At 48.6% G+C, this 26,252-nt stretch overlaps 1 protein-coding gene across 1 annotated transcript; it reads right to left on the bottom strand.

The window, feature by feature from the left end:
- Window positions 1-527: 527 nt before the first annotated feature.
- On the bottom strand, window positions 528-25,645 carry Znf777 (zinc finger protein 777). Its single transcript, XM_047562616.1, has 6 exons — window positions 25,444-25,645; window positions 21,233-22,081; window positions 19,807-19,933; window positions 17,580-17,693; window positions 5,189-5,440; window positions 528-2,131 (listed from the first exon to the last, which is right to left on the bottom strand). Exons 1-6 carry the CDS (start codon window positions 25,558-25,560, stop codon window positions 954-956), a joined length of 2,637 nt encoding a protein of 878 aa, XP_047418572.1. The 5' UTR covers window positions 25,561-25,645; the 3' UTR covers window positions 528-953.
- Between the last annotated feature and the right edge of the window lie 607 nt (window positions 25,646-26,252).

The raw sequence follows: 26,252 nt of genomic DNA, 5'->3' as shown, positions 1-26,252 counted from the left end.
CAACATTCACATAAACAGTCTTCTGACTGATGCCTTCTGTGGCCACCCCAGAGGGTGGCACCGGGGCTTCTGTAACCCTTAGGCCGCTGCTCACTTCCACCACTGACTTCTCTGCCAGCTGCATTTCAAGCTGGGCAGCAAAGGTGGGACCTGAAGAAGGTGCCCAGCTTTGCTATGGGACCTTTTCCCCCAGATCATTCCAACCTGTCACTCTCCCTGACCATTCTAGTCATAGAGCCATCCTGACTTCCCAGGGCCCCAGTGGGCACCAGGGCACGCAAGAAGTCGGCAGCCCGGAGCCTACCCTTCCCTAGACTCTGCTACTTCTTCAGTTGGTCAGTGCCGTCCTCCCTTTTGATTTTATAATCAGCGGGAGCTGTTTCTCCTTCTCCACCCAACGTGGAGAATGAGCACGCGTAAAGGACTCAGTAGAACCTGTCAACTCACACTAGGTACATGTCCCTCGGGCCTCCTTCTCAGCCCCTCCCCTTCAAAACCAAACAAAAACGGCAAACAGGAAACGCTCGTCTTTTAAAAATTACTCTATTATTATCAAATAGAACCACAGTATCCAAAAGGTAATTATAAAGTTCTATCCCCAACTAAATGGCCCTGTACCGCCCCTCCGAGTGGCCGGCAGCCAAATCACTCCCCCCGTGCTGATTGATTTCATCCATTTTATTGTCAAGGAAATTAACAGCCCGAAGGGGTTCCCCAGGCCCACGCTCTCCCCACAGGGGCCCAGGGGAAACAGGCAGCAAGCGGCCAGGTCTCACTACCTAGCGTCCTTGGGAGGAGGGACGAAAGGGGAAGGGGGGCTCACAGCAGAGGGGCTCGGGGCGCCCCGCCCCCGCCCGATGGGCTCGGGCCTGGCGTGGCCGAGGCAGGTGTCCGAGGGGCTTGGCCCGCGCACCTGGCCGCACGCCTGGCCGGGGCGGCGGCGGGGCGCACGCTCACTCGCCCGTGTGGGTCCGCAGGTGGTACTTGAGCGACTGCTTGTAGCGGAAGCACTTGGCGCAGTGCGTGCAGGGGTAGGGCCGCTCGCCCGTGTGCGCGCGCTGGTGCTCCAGCAGGTGGTGCTTCTGCGTGAAGCGCTTGCCGCACTCGGCGCAGTGGTAGGGCCGCTCGCCCGTGTGGATGCGCCGGTGCTCCAGCAGGTGGTGCTTGCGGATGAAGCTCTTGCCGCATTCGGGACAGGCGTGCGGCCGCTCGCGCGAGTGCACGCGGCAGTGGTTGGTGAGCTTAGACTTCTCGCTGAAGCTCTTCTCGCACTCCGGGCACTTGAAGGGCCGCTCGCCCGTGTGAGTCCGCTGGTGGCGCAGCAGGTGCGAAGGGCGGCTGAAGCTCTTGCCGCACAGGCTGCAGATGAAGGAGACCTCGTGCTTGCCCGCGTGCACACGCTGGTGGATGACCAGGCTGATGTGCAGGCGGAAGCTCTTCTTGCACTCGGGGCACGTGTAGGGACGCTCGCCGGTGTGCGTGATCTGGTGCTTAGTCAGGCTCGACTTGTGGCTGAAGCTGCTGTCGCACTCGGGGCACTTGTAGGGCTTGGGGCCGCCACCACTGCCCGAGCTGGGCGACTTGGGGCGCGGCTTGAGCGCGTGCTTGGGGTTGAAGGCGGGCCCGCGCTCGGGCGAGGCGTAGCCGCCGCGCACGCGGTGGATGCGCTGGTGCAGCGTGAGCTGCTGCTTGTGCCGGAAGCTGATCTCGCACTCGGCACACTCGTAGGGCCCCTCCTTGATGTGGTTGCGCTGGTGGATGATGAGGTTGATCTTCAGCCGGAAGCTCTTGCCGCACTCCATGCAGGTGAAGGGCCGCTCGCCGCGCCGGTTCCGCTGCTGCTGGCTGGAGGCCCCGCGGTTCTCGCTCAGGTGCCGCTCGCCGTGCGAGTGTGAGTGCGAGTGCGAGTGCGGAGGGGGCGCCAGCCTCTTCACCGCCGGGCTTCCCAGCTGCAGGGGCGGGGGGCTATCCTCGCCCTCGGGGGACATCTCCCCAGGCAGCGGGGTTGGGTACCTACTGGCCTCGTACCTCCCGGACAGCTGCCCGAGGGACTGCAAGTGCTGGGGCAGTTCATCGTCGTCCTCCTCTTCCTCCTCCTCCTCCTGTTCCTCTGTCTTTATCACGATGCCCTCTGCTCCAGGGACAGAGAAAGAAAGGCGTTAGCTGCTGGCGAGGGCCCCTGCCCCGGGTGGAGGCACTGCACATGTATCATGTTGTTGTCCAAATTCCTTCCCCTGCAGCTCATGGTCCCCAACCCACGGGACTGGCCATGTAACCCAGGCTGACCATGGCGTTTGGTCAGGAACCAGCAGAGGCCTAAGCTGGGCCATTTAGTTCTCTCTTGGCATTGTATGCAGAGGAGGCAGGGGAGGTGGCTCCCTGTTGGTCAAGAGGGGAAACTTCTGGAGCAGCACCATCTAGCAGAAAAGGAGGACACCAGCTCCAGGGTCCTGCGTGAGTGGCACCCAGATCCAGCTGTGCCTGAACTTGTCCTACTTGTGAACCTGCCAATTATGTGAGTCCACAAACGTCCCTTTTTCATTTAGGCTATTGCCAGCTCTATCAAAAGGTCTTGACTCAAAGTTCTCCATCTTCTCATTTTTAAGGACTCCTCCTCTACGTGAACTCTGCTCAGCCAGACTGGCTTCCTTCTTTCCTCAACCCACCTCAGTGTGGCCCTTATGCACACTCCTCAAGCAATCCCCTCTCCTCTCCAGGCCTTCCTCGGTGGTCCTGACCCTCCCAGAGCCCTTCACTACTCCATCAGACTACCAGCTTTGAACCCCAGGGTCAGAAGGGTGCTCTTCCACTCAAACTCTGGTGTGCAGTGGCTGCATTCAGCCCTGACTGGTGGAGAGCCTCCCAGCTCCCCCTGCTAGTCTGGCTCTTTCAGTGGTGCACGAGAATGTCAGTGCAAGAGAAAAGGAGTGGCCTCCACCTCCTATTTGAATTTCTTCAGATGTCTTGTACTTACTTGGCACTCCCTACCTCTATTTTAAGTCATTGACTTTGTGTGACATGACAGTTACTTGTATTTTGTGTTTTTGTGGTGCTGGGGTTTGATCCCAGGATCCCATGCATGCCAGGCAAGCTCTTTACCACTAAGCTACAGCCTCAGTCCCAAAGTCACTCACTTCTCTGAGTCCATCGGTAATTCTGCACTTGCAGAATCCTCACAAACAACTCCTTGGAAGCACTTCCACACCTTTGCTTTCTCTCATAGGCACAGTATCTTGGTGTAAAGTCAAGAATCATCCCCATCTCACAGATGGAGCATCAAAGCCCAGAGATATCAAGTAATGTTTCTTAGCAAAATAAAAAGTCATAGGCCTTTTTGGAGCTTGCAGCTAAAGGACTATCTGGCCTACTCTCTCACTGACTGGGAGACTGAGGCTAGTGATATCTGTGAGCTGGCCTGGGTCTTGTTCAGTTGCCAGACTCTCCACTGCTCCTCTGGGGCCTCTAAACTAGTGTTAAGATGGGACAGTGGACTCAAGTCAAGGCTGCCTCTGCAGTGTCAGGATTCCCAACAGGAAGTGACCCAGAACACCCTTGGAGCACAATCCCTAAAAGATCAGGAAGGAGTGCGCAGCTGGCCACCCTGGAGTTTATCCTGAAAGTACAGTCAGGTCTAAAAGGCTGAGCCTTAGAGATCTAAACTCTCCTTGAGCATCAATGTCACTTTTCTTTAACGAAATGATGAAAATGAAACATTTGGCCCTAAGATCCAAGACTCAAATTTCTACCAACTGCTTAGTAGTTTTCTAAGGTTCTATTAGAATTAATGGGGAATGTTCAGACAACAATCTGGAATTTATATTATGATGCTCCCAACTTAGAATATACTCAGAATTTGACTATGTCTTCCTGCTATTTTATTTTTGTTTTTGGTACCAGGGATTGAACCCAGGGGCACTCAACCACTGAACCACGTCCCCAGCCCATTATTTATTTTGAGACAGGTTCTCACTAAGTTGCTTAGGGCTCAATTGTTGAGCTGGCTTTGAACTTGTGATCCTCCTGCCTCAGCCTCCTGAGCCACTGGTATAACAGGCGTGCACCACCACGCCTGGCTTTGCTCTTCTTTTATCAAAGAGAATGTAGAATATTCAAAAGACTTCTGAAATACCATATAGTTATTTTAAAAATAAGGACTTAGATCAATTGCTTGACCATATAGGATGCCCTTTGTCTTTTATTAACTACAAAAATGGCAAGTTTTAGAACTATCTATAGATAAAATGGAAAAAATCCAATTTGAAAAACCTAAATAACTGGCTATGTACACATTTCTAACTATGAATAATAACATACAGATATGTGATGGCTAATGACACTAACACATAAATAAAATATCCAAGCAAAGGCCAAAACCCAACCGGGTTCTACCAAATTTTCAAGGAACTTAATTCCTACCTTACTGATTTCCCCCCTGCCCCCCGAATATAGAACAAGAGCAAAACCTGGCCAGTCCATCCAATAAGTCTAGAATAATGATGTTTCTAAAACTAGATGAGGATCATTCAAGACCAGTTTAGTTTCACTGTATTTTATGAATATAGTTGCAAAACCCTGGAATAAAAGATTTGTTAAGTCCAGGAGCATGTACTTAAAAAGTACACCATGCTGACGGCGTACACCAAGCGTTTTCCCAGGAACGCAAGGGTGGTGCAACCTCAGAAGTTCTGGGATCAGGTGTTGTGAGCCCACTGCCAATATTACATTCTTGTACTCCCAAGGAGCTATGGGTGCAGAATGATGAAACTGAGGTTCTATAATGAACAAAAAAGATGGCTTGATTCTACCAGGGGAAGACAGTAATAATAGTCATTTTAAAAACATCTCTCTAGGGTTGAAATTTCCAGGTTGGCTGAGGCTTCCAGTGTGACAGAATCAAGGACATGTTGGGAGGAGGAAGTTCTTTCTAGCCGTGGCCTTAGACAACGGATGTGGCCTTGTCTGCCTCTAGGAGGGGGCGGGACAGATATCTCCACCATCTCTGCGTCCTTGTCTGAACCAGTCTTTGGGTATAACAACTTAATTCCTAGTCCAGAGACAGATGCTTATAAATGCTGAGCAGGAAAGCTAACAGAGGCCTTGCTCGGGGCTTTTCACACCTGTCAGCCTGTCAGTGTCCCGCTGTCTCTCTGAAAGACCCCTGCAGGTTCCTCACCTGCCTGGAGCTTACCTGTACAGTTCCTCTGCTGCACCAGCATCTGCTTGAGCTGGCTGAACTCGCCTGAGCCCTCCGTGGACTCCTCCAGTGCGTTGTCCTGGTCCTGCATGTCCAGGTCTGGCTGTTCTCCGCAGGGGTCGCCCAGCTCCGAGTCCTGAAAGCCATGTTCTTCCACTTGTCCCATTAGGGGCTCTGGCGTCTCCAAGCTTTCTGAGCCCTCGTCGTTGGTCTGTACTTCGATCTTGATCACGATGCCATCATGTGCTGGGAGGAGGAGGGGGAGAGAATCCAGAACACGGTCATGCACCTGCCCAGGTTTCCACAGCCTTAGAATTTACATTCCAACAGTTCTTATTTTAGAGATCCTGAAGAAATATAATAGAGTTGGTGGTGAGTGGACAGAATTTTCTGGGCACTTTGTAGACCTGAACACCAATACAAACTGGAGTCAAGTTAGGACAGATGCAACTTTTATTCTCCACCAGCCCCACAAGCTTTTAGAGACCTCATTCCCTTCCCCAGGTTAGGGAGCCAGGACCCCCCCACCGTTTCCCTGGACTGGCTTGATCATTGTCAAGGTGAATAAAAGGGAAGGGCCATCTCCTCTCCACTGCACTTCTAGACCTCCTGGGGCTCTTCTGGCCCACAGTTTCAAGAACATTTAAGAGTACAATAGGAGCAGTTTGGCTTTGTTTTAAGCTAAACAGCATCTCTATTATACACTGTGCTTTTTTAACCCTGCCCATAGGTCTGTGGGTCACCTCCAATGCAGGGTGCAAGTGAAGCCACTGGTTTACATAGGCTTTGGTAGGTACTGGTGTGTGCATCTTTTGACTTGGTTCCAATTAGATGGTCTTTTCTAACAATTTGTAAGAATTTCTAGTCTTGTATTAAAGACAACTCACTCTCTTCTCTGCATTTCAAATATTATTTCCCTCAAATTTGTCATTTGCCAGTGGTATGGTACCTTTTACCATACAACTTTAAAAGTTTTCATATGGCCAAAAATGTATCCCTCTCTATGGATTCCGAGTTTTCTTAGTTCAAGTCTCCTCTGCAGCTAGATGGTGCATCTGGTTTCCTAGATTCTAGATACTATCCCAAGTTGTTTTTTTTTTTTTTTTTTTAATTGTTATTATTAACATTTAAGTCTTCAGTACTCTTGGAATTTATTTTTACTGTGTATATGGTATGAGGTATGGGTTCAAGTTAATTTTTTTCATATGGATAGACTTGTATAGGCCAGCATAAGCCCCTTTTATGTTGAAAAAACACATTTTTTAGTTGAGGAAATGATAAATATGTAAGGCATAAATATATTCATTCCTTCATTAGATGTTTATTGGCATACTGAGCACCAGCTATGGGCCATGCAGTGTGTTCCAATGACCTAGAATTTATCAGTGAACAAAACACACATCTTACATAAGCCAATGAACACAACAGACACATTGTATAGTACTTTAGAAGGAGACAGTGCTGTGAGGGGGTAAAGCAAACCAGGAAGCAAGTGAAGGAAGCAGAGAGCCTTGCCCTCAGGAAGCCTCCTTGTCTTCTCCTGTCCTGTCTTTTCTTTCCCAGTCCAGTGTGGACCAGGTCACTGAGTAATCAGACCAACCCACGAGGCTGAAAACAGATGCCCTGTGACCTAACGCGGGGTGATTTCTGATGCTTGGCAACCCTTAATTCCTCCCTGCCAGCCACAACAACCCACTGGGGATTGACAGAATAGAAAGCGCTCTAACGTTCCCATGTGGCGGTCCTGAGGGTCTTCAGCGTGGACCTGGGCTACTTTCCCTTGGAATCAAGGGAATGTCTCACTCTCACCCTCCAAAGGTGTCTGTGTCCTGCTCTCCAGTAAACAAAACACAAAAGTCATCCACATTTACACCCTCCTCCTCTTCCTGTTCAGGCTGAAAGTTACCACCTTCCCTGCTATGATTTGGATGCTTCCAGGGTGTCCCCCAAAGGTTTGTAGTATGGTCCCAGCTTGGTATTGAGGTCATGGGACCTTGAAGAGATGATTAGATTGGGGCACTGCCCTTGTGAAGGCAGCAATGCTGATCTCTCAAAGTGGGTTAGAGAAAACAAGTCATTACAAAGGAGCCAGGTTGGCCCCTCTGAGCTCTTGTTTCCTATCTCAACATGTGATCTCTCTCTCTCTCTCTCTCTCTCTCTCTCTCATGGGTTCCCACCATGAGGCCATCTGCCAGGTTATGATGTAGCTAGAAGGCCCCCATCAGAGCCAAAGGTGTTGGCACCATGCTCTTAGACCTCCATAAACTTATTTTCTATATCAAGTGCCAAGCTTCAGATATTTTGTTACAGCGACACAAAATGCCCCCTTTTCTCACCAATCTCAGAAAAAGTAGGGTCCCACCTCCCACTTCCTCCTTTAACCCAAATCCTCTGTTTCCTTAACCTTGCCCATGTTATCCTTCTGGTAATTTGCTCCAAGAGTATGCCCTGTCCCCTCTGTCTTCAGTCTTTATCCCTGCACTAGACCATTATGCTCCCTCCACAAACATGACTTCCTTGGTGAAAATATTTTTCTTGCCTACTCCCTAAAATAATTTTCAAAACTATGTGCCCCTTTGCACCATTTTGAATAAATATATAAAATGCGTCAGTAACTGTAAAAGATGTAATTTCTGGAGTATTCTAAATATTGATATTTTGAAGTAAACTCTTCCCACATCCCTTAATGTCACCAATGGAATCTAAGAACCCTAGCAATTATTAAACCCACCATTATTCACTTAAAAAAAATACGTGAACAAGTACTTCTTTGACAGCTGGAATTTTTACATCATTCCTTTTCACCTTGAACTTCTATTTCCATTCCCACTTTACCCACAATATTTTATCCTAGTAGAGCATATTTTTATGCTTAGAAGGCTTTTACTGATCACTTCATCTGCCAAAAAATGTGTATGTAAATTGAAAGTTTAATTTTGCTTTCATTTCTAATAACTGTAGGCTCTAGGTGTTCATTATTTTCCTGGATGAAGTTATCCTTAGTGATTATTACTATAGAATGGTAACCAATTATCCAAGATAGAAAACAAAAACTTTTGGAAATGTATCTCTTATGAGAATGAATAGGAATTATTTTTTCCCAATTAGTTCACTTATCTGAGAATGAATACATATTCTTATTGTATAATGAGACGGAGTTCAGAATCAATTCTATTCTAATTTTCATTTTCATAAATGCAAGCATTGGGAAACCTTATTTCATCAATATGTAGATGGGCTGGAAGAAGCTGTGTTATGAAACTGTCACTTGATTCTTTGAACTTATCCTGAATTATATGCCACAAAAAATTGTTCTTAATGGCCTATTAGCTGACAACTTGATTAGGTTCTCTTTCAATTTTGTTGAAAGCAAAATATTTCAAACAACCTAACTTGGAATAGAATTTGTCTTTCAGGCCCAAGTGACACACTTCTTGACATGTACCCCAACATTCTGGATTCCCTCTTTGGTGATCCAAAGGGTCTATACTGCAGAGGAGGGCTCCACAGTGAGGGAGGGCCAGGAGGACCCCCTCTGTGTCCATGCAGTAGGAGATGTGGGAGCCGAGGATCACATTTCAGGAGCCACACGTGTGTCTTGGCTGATCAGTTTATGAATGAGGGGGTCAAGGACCTGGGAAAGGGAGCCTCAAGGCCACCCACGCTGTGCTCCTCTTGGAGAGGTTCCTGTGCCCTCCAGAGCATGGGTGCTTCCCTTGAAGAGTAGTGATCTGCAACTGCCCTGACTTGGACCCAGTCCACGTCCCCTGCTCCACCGCATGCCTAACCAGGTTCTCAGTGGAACCTGCTGGTCTCTGAACCCAAGTTTTTCTCCCTCCTCTTTAGGGCATTGCAGGTTCTCTCGAAACACCTTTTCAGACCCCACCTGCTTGTTGGAGAGCAGGGGGCCAGTGTTGCGCACTCCAAACAACTTTGGTAAGTATATGGACAACCAAAGTGCATTTATAAGCATTTACAATTTAAAAAGCCCAGGTACATCCATTTTATAACTCTGACTGGAGATCGTTCCTCTACCTCTAAGGCCTCAGATAATTCCTTCTAGAAGCTGTATGGTCACTGGTACCAAACATATCAAATGATCTAAGCCACATCAGCTCTAATTTTTTGCTGTCAATTGTTCTGAAAGGAGTCTTGAAGTCTGCTTTGACACTGGCTTTGAGAGATCACTTAATCTGTGATTGGCTCTTGATTGCTGCTGTCACATGTGCACCTAAGAATTCTGGGGAAATGGAAAAATCTAGCCTACAAATTGTTTTCAAATTTATTAAATGTTTTTGAGGCCTGAACTTAATAATTGATGGAACAGATATAATACTATATTTGGAGGCACTTAGTTAAAATAAACATTTAATTATTCACATTTAGCAATTTTCTTTTTGTTTCCTAGAGAGGGAGAAAAGGTTTCAGGTTTTTAATGCTTTGATGGGTTTTCAAGAAGCTCACAGGGCCAAGACCTGTGATGGTAGCATTTACTGAATAAAATGGTCTATGTAACTATTTTTGCACTTGATATGAAACCCAGATGCCATAAAGAAAATGACTGATAAGTCTGAATACACAGAAAAATAAAATGTATGAATTTGACATCATGTACAACCACAAATCTGGGATCTCAATTAGAATAAAATATATTCAAAGTTTGTATAAATATGTCAAAATATACTCTACCTTCATGCATATCTGAAAAGAATAATAAAAAGAAAACTCTTAAAATGGCTATACCATATACATAAACACTATGAACAACAATAAACCAAAAACTGGGGAAAATATTTGGATAGATATGATAGACATGAGCTAATATCCTTGATGTTCAAAAAACTTTTGGGCTGGAGTGTAGCTTGGTGGTACAAGGCTTGCCCAGGATGCAGGAGGCCCTGAGTTTGATCCCCTACATTGCCAAAAAAATAAATATATAAAAAGCTTTTATGAAACAATAATAAAAAGATGAATAACCCAAAAGAACAATGGATAGAAATAATTCACAGAATCAGACATACTAGTAATCATTAAAGATATAACATGCTTAATATTATCCTCTGAAAGTCTAAGAAAGAACATCAAAATGTTGTTTCTACCTGTCACTTTGCAAGTAATAAAAAGCTAAAAGTACTTACTATTGCCATAGGTGTGAGGAAGCAAGTATCTGCATGTTAGCTGAAGGCATATAAACTGGCACAACTGTTTTGAAGGCCACTTGCCAAAATCTATTGAACGTTTAAATGGGTATATCCTCTGATCCAGAAAATTTGTTTCTAAAAAAGTTTCAGACGAACACATAGAGATCTATTTATAAGAATCTTTATGCACTGAAACCTATGAACACCCTAAATGTATATCAATGGGAGAGTATTTAAATAAATTATGAAATCAATACAAAATACTATAATCTGCTATTAAAAAGAATAAGATGGACTCATTCTGACATGTACAGATGTCAGATATATTTACGTATTGCTTATATAATCGAGGGTGTCTGTAAGTGTATGCACATGAAATCGAAAGGAATAAGCTCTTGACTCCTGAGAGAGAATCATGGGGAGGTGCACTCACTCTCTCTATTTTTTAATATTAAAAACCAGTGTTGTCATATGAACCATTTCTACCAGCTCAAAGCAAAGAAATAATGATTTCCAATCTCCTCATGGCTATACTTTCTATGAGGCTTTTTAAAATCTGGTACATGATTTTTTTCAATCTTTGTTTTTGTAAGTTACACATATGCATAGACTGGGGGTCGAGTGGTTCTTCAAACCTATTTTCAAAAAGTGCTTCTGCAGCCTTTGACTCCCCATTTCTGGCTCCCTGGAGCCCACCACTTTCAGGTCTTCCTGCTGATCCTTTTGTTGTTTCCCGCCCTAACTCTAGGAACACACCTTGAGTTTGCAGTTTTAAACAGCTACCTACTGACGCCCAGGAGCTGGAAGTCAGGCCCACTGTCTCTAGATCAGAAATGCAGACTCGTTATGAACTTAGTGGGACTGGCTTTGGTATTCACAGTACCGTAGCATATGAATGTCAGCTATAACAGACTACGAGGTGCGCTACGAGGACTCTTCTGCGCCTTTTTGCTTCTCCTAGAATCATTTATTTATTGACTTATTTTGGTATCAGGGATTGAACCCAGGGGCACTTAACCACTGAGCCACATCCCCAGCCCCTTTTGTATTTTTTTTTAGAGAGGGTCTTGCTGAGTTGCTTAGGGCCTCACTAAATTGCTGAGGTTGGTTGAACTCGAGAGCCTCTTGCCTCAGCCTCTGGGATTATAGGCGTGCACCACGGCACCCAGCTCGTAGAGTGATTTACTCAGCCTAACTTACTAGTAATCATCATGAACTCAGTTCCAAACTCTCCTCAGTCCTGCTGTGCGGCTCTCCTCCAAAGCATCAATTTCATCTACTTGAAGAAGCATTTCTGGAATCCTCTGATGTGCCCAGGACATTCCTGCACAGCCCTCAGCCTGCCCCCAGTCTTTTCTCTATCAACTCAGCACATCTTTTTTTGTCTACATCCTCATTTTGGCAGAGCTACCCCCAGCTTGAGAAGGTGCATGGAGGCCTTGACCATCTCAGGATGTCTTGATTTCATTCTCATATTTAATTAAAAGAGTCTGGCTAGATATCAAATTCTAGGTTGCAAAAAATATTTTTCCTGATAATTTTAGAGGGACGTTCTATTCTACTGTCTTGTAGCAGGAGATGTTACAAGTCTGGAGTGTCCCAGGGCTTGTATCTGAACCTGTGCTTCCTGGCTGGACGCCTGCAGGACCTCTTCTGTCTTCAGGTGCTCTGAAATCCCTGCTGAAGTGTCTAACGTATAGGCCAGTTTTCTTCCACTGTTCTGAGTAGCTGGTAGGTCCTTCCAGTCTGGAAATCTATGTCTTTAATTGTTGGGATTTTTCTTGAGTTATTTTGTTGATGATTCCCACTGCCTTCACTGTTCTTTTCTGATACTCCTATTATCTGTATGTTGGACTGACTTCCTTTGCTTTTCTTATTCTTTACCTATTTTCTTTTTTTTAATCTTTTAGTTGTATTTTCTGGGGCATTTGCTCAACTTTCTCTTTCAACACTGTTACTGAGTTTTAAAACTGTATTCACATGTTTGAATTTCCAAGAGTTCCTTTGTTTCCTTTAAACTAAGCATTATACTTTGTGTCATGGATGCATTCACTTTTCACTAAGAATTTACTGTGTAAGTTTTTATTCAGTTTTTTCCCTCTCAGTATGGTCTGTTCCTCTAAATATATATTTTTTCTGATTTTATCTATTTCTTTATTTGCCTCTCTATATTAGAGGCTTTCCCCAACTGCACTGAGGTTCTTGGTTGTCCATGTAGAATTAAAAGTGAGACAGTCGAGAGAGAACTGAAAGATCAGTGCATTTGAGTGGGACTTGCTAACTACCTGTTTCCGTGTAGGAAGCTTTGGTGGCCATTTCAGTAAGAAACTTCTTGTGCTGGTCCCAAAAGTCTCCAGATAAGATGATTCCAACATCCTGGCCCCACACTTAATCGTGGAGGTCAGCACCCTTTTAGGAACCAGGTAAGGGAAGCGGGTTGGAGATCTACATGTTCTGTGTCAAATCTCACTCGTTCCTGTGTTCAGTTTGGTAACTCATCATCTACTGCCTGGTGCCCCCATCCAGAGATTCCCTTTCTCACCCTTCTCTAGTTTTCACATATGAGAGAAAACATATGACCCCTGACTTTCCCTAACTCCTGAGTCTTGAGCAGGGGAGAGGGGGTGCCCGCTGCGGTTCTCAGTTTTCCCAAATACCAACTTTGGATTCAGCTTCCTAAATCTGCAATCACCATCCACCTGCTTTCAGGCTTCCAAAATCTTATCCCTTTCTGAAGTCCCTTCCCTCTGGCTTCATGAGGACTTGGGCAGGCGGAGGAGTCAACACCTTCAATCTGCCCTCTTCAACTCAGTCTTCATTATGCATTAAAAAAAAAAAATCTTTTTACTAAGAAGTAATATCTGCTCTCATTTGAAAACCTTTACAAATCACAGTGTTTTCATCCAGTTATTTCTAGTGTTTACATCACTGGCTTCACATTACATTTACAATTCCCTGTTGACTATACTCCACCAACATTTTAAAGACTTCAGCGACCCCCACCCACTTCTCCTGCCCCAGATGTCCACTCCCTATGCCCTACTCACAGCCATTCTTGAAGACACGTCCTCATAGCTGCCTCCTGAATTTCCAAGAGTTCCTTTCTTGGAAGGAACTCACCTGCTCTATCTATCCGGGCCTCTACTTGTGCCAAGCCACTGACTTTTCTCTTGCTAAGGCCACTCATGGTTTTTTTTTTTTTTTTTTTTTTTGGTTCTTTTTAGTTATACATGATGTTATAATATACTCTGACATAATTATAAAAGCATGGAATAGAGTCTGTTCTACTTCCCCTTCCCCTCTCCTCATTCCACCCAGTTCCCTTCCCTCTACTCAACTCTTTCTGCTATCTACTTACAGTTTGTGTTAAATTAATGTCTTATGGAGGTACATGATAGTGGGATTCACTATGATATATTCATATTGCACACAGGAAAGTTAAGTTGGACTCAGTCCCCTGCCTTTCCCTATCCCATCCTTCCTCCCTCCCCTCATGCCCCTTTGTTTACTCCTCTGATCTTACTTCTGTTTCTATTCCCTGCCCCACTTATTTTGGATTAGCTTCACTCCAGTAAGAAAAGCAATTATCAAGAATACAAGTAACAATGAATGTTGGCGGGACGTGGGGAAAAGGGTGCATTCATACATTGTTGGTGGGACTGCAAATTAGTTACAACCACTTTGGAAAGTACTACCAAGATTCCTCAAAAATCTAAGAATGGAACTCACTCCTTGGTATATACCCAAAGGACTTAAAATCAGCAGACTACAGTGATGCAGCCACATCAGTGTTCACAGCAGCTCAATTCACAATAGCTAAGCTATGGAACCAGCTAGGTGCCCTTCAGCAGATGAAAGGATAAAGAATATGTGGTCTATATACTCAGCTATAAAGAATGACTTTGTGGCATTTGCTGGTAAATGGGTGGAAATGGAGACTATCATGCTAAGTGAAAGAAGTCAGTCCCCAAAAGCCAAAGGTCATTGACTCTTTCCAGTCTTCATATTACTAAGCTAAAGAGTAGAATTCAGCATTATTGACCACACTTCCTCTTTCCAGAAACATTTTGCTTGAAATACCAATGGAGCACTGCCCTGATTTTCTTGCCGCCTTTCTGGCCACTCGTGCTGCTTCCTTTGAAATCATATTCAACTTTACTTTTTGTGGTGCTGGGAATCCAACCCAGAGCCCAGTGCATGCTAGGCAAATACTATGTCTATACCTTAGTCCCTTTCTTCTTCCTTTGATTCCTCTAGTTACTCTTTCTTTTCCCAAATCCTACAACAACTTTCAGGCCTGGGGGCACATGAGAATCACCCTGGAAGTTTTTAAAAAAACTAACACCTGGGCTCCATCCTGACCAATATATTCCAAATCCCCAACCTGCTCCAAGAGATTGCTGCACTCTCATCTCTTCTTTCTCTGCAGACCAAGTTAATCCCGCCAATACCACCAAAGCCCAAAGGTTCAAATGTCCCAGTGCCAAGCATCTCTGGCTCAGACCTGTCTTTGAACTCCAGACTCTTTCAGCAGCTTTCTCCTTGGTGTCCTGGGGATTTTACTTCAGACGTGTTCCAAATTAAATTCTCATTGTTTCCCCAGATTCAAGCATCATGCCCGCCACCTCCCCTGTCACTTCAGCCCAGAGCTGGGAGTTATCCATGCCACCTCCCTTCCCTTCCTACTCATTCCCACTGGTTGCTACGTCCTTCTGGGTCTACGGTAGGTGAGAGAACATCACACTGCTTTCTAAAAGTCTGAAGCGACGCACACTGAGTGGTGATGCGTGAGGACGTTTACTTCTGCCTGGCCTCCGGCTTGGTTTCCTCTGGCTGATCTGCTGAAGATGGCAGATCTTCTCTGGGCATGACCACCCATGCAGGACCATGAACAGGGTCCCTGTTCTAAGTGTTTTTAGAGTAGGGCTGATCCTCTGCTCTGCTCTGAATCCTCTGTGGTTCTCTTTGCCCTCAGGGATCCAAATCATTCAATGATAGTTTACAGAATGAATTACACAGGCAGTTCATAACACTGCCATGTTTGATATCCCGGGAACTCTGAAGTTTTCCGTTTTCTGGACATTCCCCGCTTGGTGTCACACCTCTGGGTCTGACTCAGGGCTGGCTTTGCTGCTTTCTTGCTAAGGGAGGAGATGCACAACAGGACAAGCTGCCACACTGTGAAGGGCTCTGATGCCTGCAGCTTCACACCCAGCCTTGTAGGGCTGGGGCTTGGCTGAGTGCAGGTGTGGGTATATGAGGCTGCTCTGTGGGGTGGCAGTTCCTCCCTCCCACTGCAGTCTCCGTGCGGCTGGAGATAGACCGTGGAAAAAAATGGCACAGTTCAGTCACACAGGGACAGCTATGTGAGGGTGCCACCTGCCAGTAGCAGCTCAGTCGTGGACACGTGTGAGCCGGGCAGAGTGGGCTGGGGTCAGCTGCCTTTTGACCCTGGCCCCATTCTGTGGGAGGTCCATCTGCGATAAAGATGGGAAAGGAGATGGGACGGACGCTCCTTCATCCCAGCCCTTCTAAGGAAATACTAGCACAGCAGCAACTGGACCACAGAATCAGCTGGGATCTTGCTGTATGTCAGGATTTGACCACAAATCACACCTGAATTCTCATCCCCGCTTCCCATGATTCTTTCCCATATCATCTACCTTGAATCTCTTTATTCCGACACAACCCTTGTTTCTGATTTGGTACCAGGGGTGCTTAATCACTAAGCCACATTTCCAGCCCGTTTTTTTTTTTTTTTTTTCTTAATTTTGAGATAGGGTCTTGCTAAGTTGCTAAGGGCCTAAGTTGCTAAGGTTGGCTTTGAACTTGCAATCCTCCTGCCTCAGCCTCCTGAGTAGCTGGGATTACAGGTGTGTGCCACCACTCCTGACACACATGACCCTTGTTTTTGGACGTGACCAATAAAACCTTTAAGTCTGCATGGATTTTCCCCAACCAAAGGGTCACTCTGCTGCGTGCCTCCCTTTCTCCCCAATTCCACATCGTCATCTACTAAATACATTCATCTCTTGTGTGCTGGAATGAATCCAGGAATAGCCTTTCTCCACCATTTAAATCTTCAGGCAAATTCTTTTTTTTTTTTTAAATATTTTTATTTGTTGTTGATAGACCTTTATTTATTTTTTTATTTTACTTATTTATATGTGGTGCTGAGAATTGAACCCAGTGCCTCACACATGCTAGGCACGCGCTCTATCACTGAGCCACAACCCCAGTACCAAGGCAAATTCTTAAAAAGTTCTGACACTGGATTTCTTTGAGACAGGCCAGTACGTCTGTTTTCGCAGGGGTCCATCTCTCCTGTAAGTTATCTTCTTAGTATACAGAGCTGGCATTACTCGTTTTCCTGGAACCCCTCCTGAGAGCCAGTTTACAGGCCCAGAAATCAGACATTAATTTATTAAAGGCCTTGGATGCTTAGTCCCAAACTGAATTCTCCAGCTGGATCATCTCTCCCCTTTGCAACAGACACAATTCTCAGTGATGTTAGGCTATTCTTGCTCCCCACATGCACCCACTAAGGACAAGGGCATGTGATGTAAGTCCAAAGGCAGCTGCAGAACGAAGCTTCCAGAAACTAACCATGAAAGCACCATCAGTGAACGTGTGCCACTGTTCTGGCCACTGAAGGCGTGACACCTGACTACAGCCGCTGCGACATGCTAACCCTCATGCAGGCTCTAGTGGAACACCTAGCTCCAGTTCTGCTCCGCAGATGAGGAAACAGACTCCAAAACACTGACACTGATGGGAAGGAAGGGATTCGTTTAAAAGCAGGCAGCCCCACGTCAGGGTGCTTCTGGGCCACATGGCCTGCCTGCTGCCTCTATCTCAGGGCCCCTTCCAGACATCCTGCTAGAGTTCTGCACTGCAGGATGCTTCTAGGAGGCAAGAGTGCTAGTGCCCTGGCACACCAATGCCTTGTTCTTTGCAGGCAGTGAGGCATTCGTGTGTCAGTATACTGGCTCTACCTCAAGCAGAGTGAGGTTTCCCTGGGTCATGTCCAAAAACCCCTGAGGGGAAGAACCCCACAGGGTTCTAATTTATCAATTACCTATGCCACAGGTGGCTGTGGGGACCCTAGGCAGATGCCTGGGCTGCAGGCCCTTTGCCTGCTCACCTTGCTGTCATGCCCCCTCAGTCCACTCTGGACTGAGATGCCCCGTGCTGGGTACTGAGACCTCAGGCGCAGGCCTCTGGGCCACCTGCTCACCACTCACCAGCACTGGGGTCCGTGGGTGTCTCGCCTTCCTCAGAGTCCTCTTGCTCTTGCATGGCTGGCCTCTCCCCGCGCTCCATCTGTGACATTAGGTCTGGCTTGGAAATTGCATAGTCTGGAAGAAAGAAGGAAAGAAAATACACTGTGGGATGAGGTGACACTATGTGTGCACCTATGGGAAGGTACCCTGGCATGGCCCCGCTGCTGGGACTGTGTTGGAAAAGAAATGGCCAAGTGTCCAAGCACCTTCCTCAGCGCACATTGTGTGTGTCACGCAGGCCACAGGTGCAGATGCCTGCTCAGGGCTTCATGACAAAAGCACACAATATTTGAAATATTTTTAGAGCAAAAAATTAATCCGCAAGTTTTTGGATTTTGGTAAAATCCAAAAATTATAAAGCAAAACACTGATAGATCTCCTCACATCTGAAAAAAGTTTCAGAATTGGGAAAGTAGAACGCATGCTCAGCATGCATGAGGACCTGTGTTTAATCCCCTACACCCAAGGAAACAGTTTAAAGTTCTTTGGAAATAAAGTTTTAAAAAAATGAAGAAACCTGGCAGAAATATACAGATGCACACACATATCTGTCATACATAGCTAAATATAAAGAACCTCTGCAGTTAGTAAAAAATAAAAAAGCAAAGAGATGAATAGGAAACTCACATAGAAGAAATGCAAATGACCAATAAATATATAAAAAGATGCACAAGTTTACTTGTCACCAAAGCAATGCATATTAAAATAACAAGGCATCATTTTCCATCTCTCAGAGACACAAATGTATAAAATGGGAAGTGCTGGTGCAGGCCGGGCTGTGAAGAAATGGCCTCCTCATGTGCTGCTGCAGGGTGCACCCTGGCCCAGCCTTGGGGGTGCAGGCAGCAGCCACAGAATTGCAAACTGCGCCCTCTTTACTCTGCAGCCCACTTCTCCACATCTGTACTATTCGACACTTAAGCTCACAAAGACAGCTGTAAGTGAAACATGGACTCAACCATGTTCTGTGCCAGCAGAGAGGTGGGAAGCCTGACATTCGCCTGGATACTGCACTCTTTCCCATGGGGCCTAGGTGTGCCTGTGGAAAGCCGTCTCTGGCTACCGCGAGTATGGAAGCCCATGGCCCGTCTGCAGGCCCCACGCTGTCGGTGCAGCTGGGTAGGAGCCATGCACAAAAGGTAAGAAGGAACAGAGGCCCTGGGGCCACCGTGGCTGTGCCTGGGCTGGCGAGTGGGGGCTGCTCTTCACGACATCAGTCTAAATGTTGACTTTTCACAATTATACGTATGTATTTTTAATAAAAGAAAATAATTTTTTAAAGGGGAAGGTTATCCTATGTAAAGGTATGTGTAAAATTAACAATTACAGCAAATATGAAAAGTTTCTATCCAACAGCACATTTAAGGTTTAAAAAATTGTTTTGTATGTGCCAAAAAATTTTTCCATACCAGAGAAAAGGATACAAACAGAAGTAAAGTATATTTTTTCAGGGTTTTGTCACTAAATATTCTTTTTTTTTTTTTTTTTTTTTTTTGGTGGTGCTGGGGATCGAACTCAGGGCCTTGTGCATGCGAGGCAAGCACCCTACCCACTGAACTGTATCCCCAGCCCACTAAATATTCTTAATGAAAGCAACAAGAGTCCACGGATTTTGGGATAAGACAAATCTCGGGGAGACTGTCCTCCTCTTGGGGACCTAGGGTGAGCCTTTGGCCCCCTCTTCCAGCCTCCCCATCTGCACAAGGAGATGAGGACCTGCGGGATGTGAGGTGTTCAGTCACCTGAATAAGAAGAACACAGCGCCAATGAGGGTCCTGGCTCCCTCATGGTAGAGCTGGGGACTGGAGGACGTGGCTCTTGAGGAGCACCCTACACACTGCTGGTGTACAGGGGGCACCCAGTGTGTCTGCATCCCCCTTTCTTTTTTCCTTCCTTAGTAATAGTTTGCCAGACAAACTAATTTTTTAAAGAAGGGTCCATGGGAAAGAGAGACCCTGATGTGTTCTCTGCCTTCTCCCTCTGCCCCCATGGGCTTCTCTGAGAGTGGGGTCTCCATGTACAAGCTGTTCTGATTGGTGCTGCCCTGTGATGTGGGCGTACAAGGCCACTGTGTCCATTCACTGTACTCTCTAAAATTCTGCTTGCCTGTTTCCCATCACCCCTGAGTTTCTGCATGGACCACATGCCAATGCCAAGGTGGCCCTGGTGAGCAAAGCCTTGTCCTTACCCATGGAAACCAGAGACTCATAGTTGCCCCTCATCACATTCTTGTAGAGTTCCTTCTGCCACTCAGACAGGTTTCCCCACTCCTGCTCCGAGAAATGAACGGCGACGTCATCAAACGTGACAGGGACCTGAAACCACACAACAAGGTCAGCTTGGACCATGAGGACGGCAGTCACAGGCGGTCAGCTCCCATGACTCACCCCAGGCCCTGGCTCAAACACCTTTTCCTCAGGACCCAGAGGGAAAGGTCCACATCCACAGCTATGAGGCTTCAACAGGACCTCTCTGGAAGTCTGGCCACTGTCCTGGCCACAAAGAGTGGGGGAATTGTCTTGCCTGGTCCTTTGCCTCACAGGCTAGCTCATGCTCCCCTGGAGCACCGTCCGTGGACCAGCTGCAATATCACCACCAGGGAATGTGCTGGAAATGCAGACTTCCAGGCCCCACCCTAGACCCATTAAGCCGGTCTGCATTTAGAAAGACCCCCATGGGTTCGTGTGCACAGTAAAGTTCCAAAAGTGCTGGCCTGAGCACATAATCAGTGTTCTCCTAACACAAGGCTGTGGAAAGGGGCAGCAGTACAGAGGACAGAAGGAAAACCAGTCCCCACGGACACTCCTTCAGAACTTCTTGGAAAATAAGGTGCAAACATAGCTTCTCTAGTTTTTGAGGAAACCTCTTGAAATCAGTTTCACTGGCATAAACATCATTTTTAAGTGACCTGATAAAAATGCTGAACAGGACAGCGCCTGTAACACTTCGCTGCAGCCTCCCTCAGGCCACCCTGGGGGTGGACCACCGATCAATGCTCATCGTGCTTGGTATCTGCAGGATATTGCTTCCAGAACCCCCAAAGATACTGGAATCCGAGGATGTGCAAGTTCCTTTTAAATAATAGACCTCTGCATACCCTCCTGTACACTTTAACTCATCTCTAGCATACTTCCAATACCTAATACAAAGTAAATGCCACAGACATAATGGTTAGACTGTTTAGGGAATAAAGAAAAGGAAAAAAGTCTTCTGTGTTCAGCACAGACACAATTTTCTTTTGTCAGGTATTTTCCATCCATAGTTGAATCCCAGATGCAGAACCTGAGGTATGGAGGGCCGGTTCTATCTGACCACAAAGCCTCTGCACAGCGCTCTCATTAGGCTTTGCTTTCTGTCCTCGCACATTAGAGGATGGCTCGACGGAACAGCCTTGGAAATGGCGATCCTGATTCTGGGGACATTTTTGTACTAGCCTGTGCTTTCTTCAACAGCAGAAATAACTTGCTTTTGGTGAAGCAGCACTGGTAGCAACTAGCTTTGTGTATGTTTTATTCTTTCTCAACTACTGCTTTCTCTTTTTTTCAACTAAACTAAATTCCTAAATCACTCCAATTCAGATTGCTTCTCGGGAAGCCCCAGGGGGATGAGCGTACCTTGGGAACTTCTCCATTGCTCCCGGGGGGCAGCCGCAGGATCCAGAAATTTCTGTTTTTCAGCAGGTTCTCCATGTTCTCCAGCCGCCGCTGCAGCAGCCCGTACTCCTGCAGCAGGGTCCCCAGCACGACCCACTTGCTCTCCAGGTGGTTTGCGAACTCCACGGCCGTCTTCTCGCAGTCGGCTATCTTTTTTTCATTTGTCCCTGTCCTGCCCTCTAGGGTCAGTAGCCTCATGGCCTGGGCCTCCAGTTTCCTCTCCACAGCTTGGACGGCAGCCCACACGGCCAAACGGGTGATCTCTGCTGTGGGCAGTGGCTGTTCCTTCTGGGCTGCAGAAGATACCTGGAAGGGGGTGTCCTTTTGGGAAGCTGGGCTCTGGAGCAAGGGGTCCATGTCGGCCTCAGGGACTGTGGGGGAAAGGGTCAGGGGGTCTTTCTCAGGAACTTCAGGGGAGTGCAGTGGGGTTTCTTGATGGTGGGTGGAGTGGGAGAGAAGGGAGATTTCCTGTTCAGCAGGATACTGGGTCTCTTCCTGGGAAGCCAGGGGGCCCTGGAGATGCGTCTCTTGTTCAGAGGTGGCAGGATATAGGAGTGACGGTCCCTTCTGGGGTACATGCGGCATTTGGCCAGAAGTCTCTTGCTTGGGAGCACTGGAAGTTTGGGGTAGGGAGGCTTGCCGGGGAACAGTAGGTGACAAAGAAGAAATTTCTTTGGGGGGAAGAATTCTGGATGGGAATAGAGTTTCTCTGGGGAGTCCAGCAGGGGCCTGACGTAGGGTTTCTTCTTGGGGGACACTGGAGAATGACAGAGGTGATGAGCGTTGGTTTTCCATGTCCAGCTGCTGGACCTGTATTCAAGGAAAGAAAGGAAAAGACAGGATTGAAGGCCACAGTCCCCAGCAGGCAAAATGGATCCCGAGTGTTCACATTAAGAGCCGTCAGTTTCTGTAGTGATAAGAAGCGCTCCGCAAACACAGATCTCTCGGGACAGCAGCACTGAGGGCGTCCGTGATGGAGCTGTGAGACATTGTGTCTCCCCGGTTCCTACAGAGCCACCTCCTCCTGCAGCGTGCCTTCACAGCTGCCTTCCCGCCACTGAGTGCAGAAGCGAGGGGCACGGGCACACCTGGCTGCCTCCCATCTGTACCCACGGCTGCCTGTGTCATCCTGGCCCAGGTTCGTGACCGCTCTAGCTTCTGCTACACAGAAGAGGGGGACAGGGAGAGGGTAGCAGGCGATTCAGCCCTCCTACAGGAGCCCAGGTCCCTGGGCAGGTGGGCCCTGGGGTAGGTGTTCTCAGGTGGGCTGCGTCCCTCCCTGTGCTTCCGGGTTGGGGTAGGGGAGTGAGAGAGAAAGGAGGCCCGGAAGGATGGGAAGCCACGCAGGAGTCACCCATACAGAGACTGGATCAGAGTGGTGAGGCCTAGAACCAAAATAAAGATGTTTCCTTTTGGGACTTCAATGAGCCTCACTCACCTCTCCCTGTTCCCACCTCACCACACCCACCTGAGAGAACCCTCGAATCACTAGGGAGGTAAAATCAGGCTCCTCTGAGTGACCGGCTCTGTATTACCCTGCCAAGCAGAGTCTTCATTGTAACTGAAAACAATTTCTCCTATGACAATTTTTGTCCATCTCCTCATAATCTTCCTTCAATGAATCTACTCTATATAAGTGATCTTAAAGTAATTAAAACTTCCATTTTCTTCATTTGAAAATTAGACCATCCCCAGTGTGCAGTCTGATATATAGCATATGCTCAATAAACGTCAGCTCAATGAATCGACAGTAAGTTGCTGAGTCACAACAAAATTATTGGAATAAGTAATGGAGTTCCTTGAGTCACCTATCAGACATATCTCGAACTTCTTCAGACTGCTACAGTTTTCTTTCTTTTATGTGTTTTTTTATTCATGTATAAGCAGCTTGGCTGAAATGACATCACACTTTGAAGCCAAGAATTGAAGATTCAAGATCCCATTCAGCAAAAGGCCTTGAGAAAGTATCATCCATTTGTCCTTTGATGTGAGAGCCAATTAGTCAGGAATAGCTAACAATTATTCAAAGTTTATTGTATCATGAACTGTGATAAGCATTTTAAAAGATTACCTCATTTAATTCTCACAAAACCCTATGAAATAGGCACTATCAGAACCACTATCCACACCTAGCACATGAAGGTACTGAGGATAGGAGAGGCTCAGTAACTTGCCCAGGTCACGCAGCCCCCCCGGGCTGGAGCCTGTGAGGTGCCTCCAGGCCTCACTGTCTACTGAGGCAGCCAGCAGGTATGTGGTCTGATCAGAGGCTGGAGGGTAAATACAGACCTGTGGGAGGCTTCCTGGGGGTGGAAGGCCATGCTCTCAAAGACATTACCACTGAGGTGGGGTCAGGGATCCTTTAGGAAACCTAATGCAAGTTCTGGGTTCTCAAAAATATACATAAAACCACATATGCAAAGTTCTGCAAACATTTAGAGAGTTCACAGATGCCCTCGACCTGAAGGCTCATCAACAGTGAAGCCCGCTCTCTACCCTTCACTGTTCCCAGGTGAAGGCAAGACTGGGGGCGCCTTAGGCAGGAGCCCCACTCACAGGTAAGGGCTAGCCTAATGCAACATAATAGGCACATTATGGCCCTGTCTTCCAGGGGGGATTAGGATATTTGCCTAGGACTAGTAGGAAGAAGGGGAAAATTCCTGGAGGCCAAGTTAGCCTCCCAGGGTAATACAGGGGTTTAACTGAAACAATGAAAAAAAAGCTCCAGTGTAGAAAATAAAGCCAGCAGAGCAAGACATCTTTACCAACCAGTCCAATCAGAGCTCAAAGGAAAATACTATTTCTTTGCTTTCTATTATTAGACCATCTCTCTCCATTTTGGGATTTGGGGGACTGGAAAGGGATGAGGGACCACAGGGGCACTGTCCCCTCCCCCAGCCTCCAAACAAAAGCAGCCTGCTATAATTTCATCACTCCCAGTAAACCTGTGGCTTGATCTCACCCCAAGCAGAAAGCAATGGCCAAACAGAGGGTCAGTAAATATACCTAAAACAAACGAGCTCAATTCTTAACCTGCTGGGAGGGGGTAGGGTCCGAATCCTTCTGAACCTTACTTCATAGGATTTAACAGTCCCATCCTCCCCTGGTGCAGCATAAGTGATAGGGCCTGCAGGATTCATGCCACATTAGTAGAAACACACATAACCAACTATCTGACTTGCACAAGCTGTGCAATTTCCTTGCATGACCCAGGATGGTTCATCCAGAATTATATACCATTTAAGAGCCCTGAGGACCTAAATCCAGAGGTCTGGCAGGTAAAAATTTTCATTTTATTTTCGAAGAGTTTCTATTATTATTATTACTATTATTATTATTATTATTAAGAAGAAGAAGAACTGGGGGGTTGTTAGAAAGCCACACAGGGACCCCTCTTCCTGTACATAATAGGAAACTGAGGCTCAAAGGCACTGACTCTCATGCAGTGAACCTCCCCGGCACAGCCAGGGCACCTCAGTCAGGGCAACTGAGGGCGTTCAAAGACCGATTTTTAAGAATGGTGCACCGAGGAGGAACATCAGCCCCAGGCCCCATCCGTCAGGACACCCAAAGTTCAGACGCAGAGGCCGGCGGCGGCCAGGGCCGGAGCCTGGCGGGTCACCAGCTCCCCATCGCGGAGCTGCTCGCGTGGGCGCTGCCCGGCCTCCCCTCCTCCCCGACGGGCTGCGGCCACCGCCCGCCGGCCCAGGCCGCCCACCCCAGCCGCCCCCTCCCCGTCCAGGCCCGCAGCCCGCCAGGCAGGCCTTTCCGGGGCCGCGGGCACCGTGCCACGGATGACTCGCTACGTGACCTTGGGGCAGGCAGGGCAGGTCGCCGCCAGGTGTCTGTGCCTCAGTGTCTCCGCTCTGCGAAATGGGAGAGCCGCGTCAGCGCCGCGCCCGGGCCGGGAGAGGCTCGGCGGGGCCGAGCTCTGCGGAAAACGTGCCGGCGGCCACCCCGACGGACGCAGCGCCGGCTCCGCAGCGAGCGAGCGCGCCGCCGGCGCCCCACCTCGGGGCCGCGTGTGCCGGGGCCGGCGGCCGCGCAGCCTCGCACGGACGGCGGCCGATCCCCGGCCCGGCGCCGGCCCGCAGCGCCCCCCCAGCCCAGGGCGCGCGAGCCCGCCGGGGCGCCCCCTCCCCCGCCAACGTCGCAGCGCTCCCGTCCCTTACCGAGACCCCAGGCCGGGCCGCCGAGCCCGGGGCACGCAGGCCGTCCCCAGAGCCCCGAGGCCGCGCGTCCGTGCGCGCGCGGGCCGCCCTCACCGGCGCCGGGGCCGCCTCGGCCATGGCCCTGCGCTGTCCGGCCCGGGCCCCGCGAGCCGCCGCCGCCGCCGCCGCCGCGCGCCGCCCCGCGCAGGCCTGGCCGCCCGGTCCTCTCCGCGGGCGGCGCCGCGCGGCCCTGCCTTCCCCGCGGGGCTCGCGCGCGGCCGTCGGGCCCCGGCCTGCTCGGGGCGCGCGGGCGCGGGGCCGCGGAGCCCGGGCGGCGGCGTCGGAGCGGGGCGCGCGGCTGTGCGGGCGGCCCGGCCGGCTGCGCCCCGGCCGCGAGCTGGGCCCCGGCCCTCAGCAGCGGCCCCCGGCCCGCGCGCCGCCCCTCTGCGGCCGCCGCTGCGACCCCGGCTCCGGCCCGGCCCCGGCTGCGAGCTGCGCTGCCGTCCCGGCGCCTCTTCAGCAGGGGAGCTGCACAGCAGCTGCCATGTTGATACAAACTGCATCCTGGGAGGCATGTCCCTCTCAGGCCGTTTAAAGAGAAACACTCCGAGGCTCGTCGGAGGCTGCCGGAACCCAGACAGCTCCATCTACAGCCGGTAGGAGCGAACAGTGTCGAGCGAGCAGCCAGGCGGCGACGGACACGCCCTGAGCCGGCCAGCCCGTCGTGGAGCCCCGGCCGAGCCGCCGGGCCTCCCCCCGGGACCCGCGGGCCTCTCACCTGGGGCGCTCGCCGGCCGGGCACCCGCGGGCGCGGCGGGCGGCGGGCGGCG

Source organism: Sciurus carolinensis, chromosome 8 (assembly GCF_902686445.1).
Source record: "Sciurus carolinensis chromosome 8, mSciCar1.2, whole genome shotgun sequence".
NCBI classification, from domain to species: domain Eukaryota; kingdom Metazoa; phylum Chordata; class Mammalia; order Rodentia; family Sciuridae; genus Sciurus; species Sciurus carolinensis.
The sequence above is the reverse complement of the archived record's forward strand: the minus strand, read 5'-3'. Positions and strand labels throughout refer to the sequence as shown.

Excerpts from the sequence above, each read along its gene's own strand:
- Znf777 (XM_047562616.1), bottom strand. The coding sequence starts at position 25,560 with ATGGCCGAGGCGGCCCCGGCGCCGGTGAGGGCGGCCCGCGCGCGCACG. Across the intron at positions 22,082-25,443 it reads CGGCCCGGCCTGGGGTCTCG|GTCCAGCAGCTGGACATGGA; the intron begins GTAAGGGACGGG and ends CCTTGAATACAG. Across the intron at positions 17,694-19,806 it reads TGAGTCTCTGGTTTCCATGG|ACTATGCAATTTCCAAGCCA; the intron begins GTAAGGACAAGG and ends TCTTTCTTCCAG.